The sequence below is a fragment of the Ammodytes marinus genome, assembly GCF_949987685.1.
Source record: "Ammodytes marinus genome assembly, chromosome: 23".
NCBI classification, from domain to species: Eukaryota; Metazoa; Chordata; class Actinopteri; order Uranoscopiformes; family Ammodytidae; genus Ammodytes; species Ammodytes marinus.
The window spans coordinates 21,627,327-21,634,826 of NC_137227.1; the positions used below are offsets into that span (position 1 = coordinate 21,627,327).

Here is a 7,500-nt window from a genome sequence, read left to right on the forward strand (position 1 = left end):
ATATAACACTATACTAATGTCCGTCCTCAGGCATGCTTCCTAAACACTCAACTCACTCACTCACTCACTCACTCACTCACTCACTCACTCACTCACTCACTCACTCACTCACTCACTCACTCACTCACACTACATACTGTATATATAACACTATACTAATGTCCGTCCTCAGGCATGCTTCCTAAACACTCACTCACTCACTCACTCACTCACTCACTCACTCACTCACTCACTCACTCACTCACTCACTCACTCACTCACTCACTCACACTACATACTGTATATATAACACTATACTAATGTCCGTCCTCAGGCATGCTTCCTAAACACACACTCACTCACTCACTCACTCACTCACTCACTCACTCACTCACTCACTCACTCACTCACTCACTCACTCACTCACTCACTCACTCACTCACTCACTCACTCACTCACTCACTCACTCACTCACTCACTCACTCACTCACTCACTCACACTACATACTGTATATATAACACTATACTAATGTCCGTCCTCAGGCATGCTTCCTAAACACTCACTCACTCACTCATTCACTCACTCACTCACTCACTCACTCACTCACTCACTCACTCACTCACTCACTCACACTACATACTGTATATATAACACTATACTAATGTGTGTTCCCCAGGCATGCTTCCTAAACACTCACTCACTCACTCACTCACTCACTCACTCACTCACTCACTCACTCACTCACTCACTCACTCACTCACTCACTCACTCACTCACTCACTCACTCACTCACACTACATACTGTATATATAACACTATACTAATGTCCGTCCCCAGGCATGCTTCCTAAACAGGTAGCAGACGACCTGCGACAGGGCAAACCCATGCAGGCTCAGAGCTACGTCAGCGCAACAGTGTTCTTCAGGTAGGAGTGTGTGTGTGTGTGTGTGTGTGTGTGTGTGTGTGTGTGTGTGTGTGTGTGTCTTAGGTAAGATGGACAGGGAGTGAATGACTGTGTCAAAATAAAGTACATTAAATATTGAACTAATTTCCATTCCAAGATAGTTCAACGTGTTTGTACTTTAGCGTTTAAACCTGTCCTTCAATCATGCTCACAGGTCACACTATTAAGGTACGAACACACTGCACATCGCCGCGCGGCGAGTTTCAATAGAAAGTCAATGTATTTCGAGCGCCGCCGCGCGAACCGGCGGCCGGCGGCCGGCGGAGAGCGGATCACGCGGCGCGGCCAGGGGCGGCGCGGCGCGGCGCGAATGGGGCGGCGCGGCCGCCGCAGAAGTTGAAAATATTGAACTTTTCGCCGCTGGCCGCCCCGCGATAGCCAATCACCGTCGTTGAGCTCCTCCCGACGTCACTCGGGTGAGTCTGCTGAGCTACAAGACACGTGAAACCTGGCTGGCGGTGCAGTCGGGAAAGGAGGGATAAAGGGAAAAAAGAAGGAAAAGACAGAGAGAGAGAGAGAGAGAGAGAGAGAAAGTTCCAACACATCTATAAAATGTATGACAGCAGTTTAATGAGACACCTTTTAGTAAAAGGAGCAAGGAATAGACTCACATTAGGCCTATAGAAGAGAGAAGGAGAGAAAGCCAGGGAAGATGTACTGCAGATGAGTGAATATGCAGAGACAATAAAAACTAAATACGACAACTGACACTTCCAAACATTTCCCTAAACATCTGAAAATCTGTTTGGGTTTTCTCTACATGTTGATATGCCGGCGTGAATGTGTAGCCTATATGCACGGCCATCGATACGTGCGTGTGTGTGTGTGTGTGTGTGTGTGTGGGCGGGTTGTGTGTGTATGTGTGTGTGGGTGCATGTGTGGTGTGTTTACGAAGCTTGGGTGGCAGGTGGCGGGGAGAAATGTGTGAGAGGTGCAGTGAGACCAATACAAGGGCCGATGGCAGAGATGATGAAGGCAGAATAGCCTACTTCAGAGACGCTCCCAACAAAAACAAATCAGTGAGGATGACGACGATGATGAGAGAGATGTAAATAGCGGGAAGAAACTGGGCGTGCACATTCAATGAGTCATCGGGCGGCGGGGGGCGGCCGGCGGCGGACACAAATGAGCCAAAATGACCACGCGGCGCGGAACCTGCGATTCGCGCGGCCAACCGCCGCGCCGCGCTGTGCAGTGTGTTCGCACCTTAAGAGACTTGTAAATACACTTTTTGTTAATCAAAAGTACACTTAAAGTTGTGTGTGTGTGTGTGTGTGTGTGTGTGTGTGTGTGTGTGTGTGTCTCTCTCTAACCTGTCTCTCTCTCTCCCTGTCTGTCTCTCTAACCTGTCTGTCTGCAGTGACATAGTCGGCTTCACCCAGCTGTCTCTCTCTCTAACCTGTCTCTCTCTAACCTGTCTCTTTCTAACCTGTCTGTCTCTCTCTCTAACCTGTCTCTCTCTCTAACCTGCCTGTCTCTCTAACCTCTCTCTTTCTAACCTGTCTGTCTCTCTCTCTAACCTGTCTCTCTCTCTAACCTGTCTCTCTCTAACCTGTCTCTCTCTCTAACCTGTCTGTCTCTCTAACCTGTCTCTCTCTCTCTCTAACCTGTCTCTCTAACCTGTCTCTCTCTCTCTCTAACCTGTCTCTCTCTCTCTCTAACCTGTCTGTCTCTCTCTAACCTGTCTCTCTCTCTCTCTAACCTGTCTGTCTCTCTCTAACCTGTCTGTCTCTCTCTAACCTGTCTCTCTCTCTCTAACCTGTCTCTCTCTAACCTGTCTCTCTAACCTGTCTGTCTCTTTCTAACCTGTCTCTCTCTCTCTAACCTGTCTCACTCTCTAACCTGTCTCTCTCTCTAACCTGTCTCTCTCTTTAACCTGTCTCTCTCTCTAACCTGTCTGTCTCTCTAACCTGTCTGTCTCTCTAACCTGTCTCTCTCTCTCTAACCTGTCTCTCTCTCTAACCTGTCTCTCTAACCTGTCTCTCTCTCTCTAACCTGTCTGTCTCTCTCTAACCTGTCTCTCTCTAACCTGTCTGTCTCTAACCTGTCTCTCTCTCTCTAACCTGTCTCTCTCTAACCTGTCTGTCTCTAACCTGTCTCTCTCTCTCTAACCTGTCTGTCTCTAACCTGTCTGTCTGTCTCTCTAACCTGTCTCTCTCTCTAACCTGTCTCTCTCTAACCTGTCTCTCTAACCTGTCTCTCTCTCTCTAACCTGTCTCTCTCTCTAACCTGTCTGTCTCTCTCTAACCTGTCTCTCTCTCTAACCTGTCTCTCTCTCTCTAACCTGTCTCTCTCTCTCTAACCTGTCTCTCTCTCTCTAACCTGTCTGTCTCTCTAACCTGTCTCTCTCTCATAGTGACATCGTCGGCTTCACCCACCTCTCCAGCAGTTCCACTCCGTACCAGGTCCCTGTCTGTCTCTCTATAACCTGTCTCTCTCTCTCTCTAACCTGTCTCTCTCTAACCTGTCTCTCTCTCTAACCTGTCTCTCTCTCTCTCTAACCTGTCTCCCTGCCTGCCTGTCTGTCTGCAGTGACATCGTAGGCTTCACCCAGCTCTCCAGCAGCTCCACTCCGTACCAGGTCCCTGTCTCTCTCTCTAACCTGTCTCTCTCTCTAACCTGTCTGTCTCTCTAGTGACATCGTAGGCTTCACCCACCTCTCCAGCAGTTCCACTCCGTACCAGGTCCCTGTCTCTCTAACCTGTCTCTCTCTAACCTGTCTCTCTCTAACCTGTCTCTCTCTCTAACATGTCTCTCTCTCTCTAACCTGTCTCTCTCTCTCTAACCTGTCTCTCTCTAACCTGTCTCTCTAACCTGTCTGTCTCTTTCTAACCTGTCTCTCTCTCTCTAACCTGTCTCTCTCTCTAACCTGTCTCTCTCTCTAACCTGTCTCTCTCTTTAACCTGTCTCTCTCTCTAACCTGTCTGTCTCTCTAACCTGTCTGTCTCTCTAACCTGTCTCTCTCTCTCTAACCTGTCTCTCTCTCTAACCTGTCTCTCTAACCTGTCTCTCTCTCTCTAACCTGTCTGTCTCTCTCTAACCTGTCTCTCTCTAACCTGTCTGTCTCTAACCTGTCTCTCTCTCTCTAACCTGTCTCTCTCTAACCTGTCTGTCTCTAACCTGTCTCTCTCTCTCTCTAACCTGTCTGTCTCTAACCTGTCTGTCTGTCTGTCTCTCTAACCTGTCTCTCTCTCTAACCTGTCTCTCTCTAACCTGTCTCTCTAACCTGTCTCTCTCGCTCTAACCTGTCTCTCTCTCTAACCTGTCTGTCTCTCTCTAACCTGTCTCTCTCTCTAACCTGTCTCTCTCTCTCTAACCTGTCTCTCTCTCTCTAACCTGTCTCTCTCTCTCTAACCTGTCTGTCTCTCTAACCTGTCTCTCTCTCATAGTGACATCGTCGGCTTCACCCACCTCTCCAGCAGTTCCACTCCGTACCAGGTCCCTGTCTGTCTCTCTATAACCTGTCTCTCTCTCTCTCTAACCTGTCTCTCTCTAACCTGTCTCTCTCTCTAACCTGTCTCTCTCTCTCTCTAACCTGTCTCCCTGCCTGCCTGTCTGTCTGCAGTGACATCGTAGGCTTCACCCAGCTCTCCAGCAGCTCCACTCCGTACCAGGTCCCTGTCTCTCTCTCTAACCTGTCTCTCTCTCTAACCTGTCTGTCTCTCTAGTGACATCGTAGGCTTCACCCACCTCTCCAGCAGTTCCACTCCGTACCAGGTCCCTGTCTCTCTAACCTGTCTCTCTCTAACCTGTCTCTCTCTCTAACCTGTCTCTCTCTAACCTCTCTCTCTCTAACCTGTCTCTCTCTAACCTGTCTCTCTCTCTAACATGTCTCTCTCTCTCTAACCTGTCTCTCTCTCTCTAACCTGTCTCTCTCTAACCTGTCTCTCTAACCTGTCTGTCTCTTTCTAACCTGTCTGTCTCTCTAACCTGTCTCTCTCTAACCTGTCTCTTTCTAACCTGTCTGTCTCTCTCTCTAACCTGTCTCTCTCTCTAACCTGCCTGTCTCTCTAACCTCTCTCTTTCTAACCTGTCTGTCTCTCTCTCTAACCTGTCTCTCTCTCTAACCTGTCTCTCTCTAACCTGTCTCTCTCTCTAACCTGTCTGTCTCTCTAACCTGTCTCTCTCTCTCTCTAACCTGTCTCTCTAACCTGTCTCTCTCTCTCTCTAACCTGTCTCTCTCTCTCTCTAACCTGTCTGTCTCTCTCTAACCTGTCTCTCTCTCTCTCTAACCTGTCTGTCTCTCTCTAACCTGTCTGTCTCTCTCTAACCTGTCTCTCTCTCTCTCTAACCTGTCTCTCTCTAACCTGTCTCTCTAACCTGTCTGTCTCTTTCTAACCTGTCTCTCTCTCTCTAACCTGTCTCTCTCTCTAACCTGTCTCTCTCTCTAACCTGTCTCTCTCTTTAACCTGTCTCTCTCTCTAACCTGTCTGTCTCTCTAACCTGTCTGTCTCTCTAACCTGTCTCTCTCTCTCTAACCTGTCTCTCTCTCTAACCTGTCTCTCTAACCTGTCTCTCTCTCTCTAACCTGTCTGTCTCTCTCTAACCTGTCTCTCTCTAACCTGTCTGTCTCTAACCTGTCTCTCTCTCTCTAACCTGTCTCTCTCTAACCTGTCTGTCTCTAACCTGTCTCTCTCTCTCTAACCTGTCTGTCTCTAACCTGTCTGTCTGTCTCTCTAACCTGTCTCTCTCTCTAACCTGTCTCTCTCTAACCTGTCTCTCTAACCTGTCTCTCTCTCTCTAACCTGTCTCTCTCTCTAACCTGTCTGTCTCTCTCTAACCTGTCTCTCTCTCTAACCTGTCTCTCTCTCTCTAACCTGTCTCTCTCTCTCTAACCTGTCTCTCTCTCTCTAACCTGTCTGTCTCTCTAACCTGTCTCTCTCTCATAGTGACATCGTCGGCTTCACCCACCTCTCCAGCAGTTCCACTCCGTACCAGGTCCCTGTCTGTCTCTCTATAACCTGTCTCTCTCTCTCTCTAACCTGTCTCTCTCTAACCTGTCTCTCTCTCTAACCTGTCTCTCTCTCTCTCTAACCTGTCTCCCTGCCTGCCTGTCTGTCTGCAGTGACATCGTAGGCTTCACCCAGCTCTCCAGCAGCTCCACTCCGTACCAGGTCCCTGTCTCTCTCTCTAACCTGTCTCTCTCTCTAACCTGTCTGTCTCTCTAGTGACATCGTAGGCTTCACCCACCTCTCCAGCAGTTCCACTCCGTACCAGGTCCCTGTCTCTCTAACCTGTCTCTCTCTAACCTGTCTCTCTCTCTAACCTGTCTCTCTCTAACCTCTCTCTCTCTAACCTGTCTCTCTCTAACCTGTCTCTCTCTCTAACATGTCTCTCTCTCTCTAACCTGTCTCTCTCTCTCTAACCTGTCTCTCTCTAACCTGTCTCTCTAACCTGTCTGTCTCTTTCTAACCTGTCTCTCTCTCTCTAACCTGTCTCTCTCTCTAACCTGTCTCTCTCTCTAACCTGTCTCTCTCTTTAACCTGTCTCTCTCTCTAACCTGTCTGTCTCTCTAACCTGTCTGTCTCTCTAACCTGTCTCTCTCTCTCTAACCTGTCTCTCTCTCTAACCTGTCTCTCTAACCTGTCTCTCTCTCTCTAACCTGTCTGTCTCTCTCTAACCTGTCTCTCTCTAACCTGTCTGTCTCTAACCTGTCTCTCTCTCTCTAACCTGTCTCTCTCTAACCTGTCTGTCTCTAACCTGTCTCTCTCTCTCTCTAACCTGTCTGTCTCTAACCTGTCTGTCTGTCTCTCTAACCTGTCTCTCTCTCTAACCTGTCTCTCTCTAACCTGTCTCTCTAACCTGTCTCTCTCTCTCTAACCTGTCTCTCTCTCTAACCTGTCTGTCTCTCTCTAACCTGTCTCTCTCTCTAACCTGTCTCTCTCTCTCTAACCTGTCTCTCTCTCTCTAACCTGTCTCTCTCTCTCTAACCTGTCTGTCTCTCTAACCTGTCTCTCTCTCATAGTGACATCGTCGGCTTCACCCACCTCTCCAGCAGTTCCACTCCGTACCAGGTCCCTGTCTGTCTCTCTATAACCTGTCTCTCTCTCTCTCTAACCTGTCTCTCTCTAACCTGTCTCTCTCTCTAACCTGTCTCTCTCTCTCTCTAACCTGTCTCCCTGCCTGCCTGTCTGTCTGCAGTGACATCGTAGGCTTCACCCAGCTCTCCAGCAGCTCCACTCCGTACCAGGTCCCTGTCTCTCTCTCTAACCTGTCTCTCTCTCTAACCTGTCTGTCTCTCTAGTGACATCGTAGGCTTCACCCACCTCTCCAGCAGTTCCACTCCGTACCAGGTCCCTGTCTCTCTCTCTAACCTGTCTCTCTCTCTAACCTGTCTGTCTCTCTAGTGACATCGTCGGCTTCACCCACCTCTCCAGCAGCTCCACTCCGTACCAGGTCCCTGTCTCTCTCTCTAACCTGTCTCTCTCTCTAACCTGTCTGTCTCTCTAGTGACATCGTCGGCTTCACCCATCTCTCCAGCAGTTCCACACCGTACCAGGTCCCTGTCTCTCTCTCTAACCTGTCTCTCTCTAACCTGTCTGTCTCTCATAGTGAC

At 49.0% G+C, this 7,500-nt stretch overlaps 1 protein-coding gene across 1 annotated transcript in view; it reads left to right on the forward strand.

Annotated features, from left to right (window-relative positions):
• LOC307269035 (atrial natriuretic peptide receptor 2) overlaps positions 1-7,500 on the forward strand; it is a gene marked incomplete at both ends in the record, with an annotated part of 27,324 nt that overhangs the window by 16,420 nt on the left and 3,404 nt on the right. Inside the window, one exon of the mRNA XM_080051858.1 lies at positions 818-905. Coding sequence (XP_079907984.1) covers positions 818-905 — 88 coding nt within the window. The remainder of the gene's footprint in view (positions 1-817; positions 906-7,500) is intronic.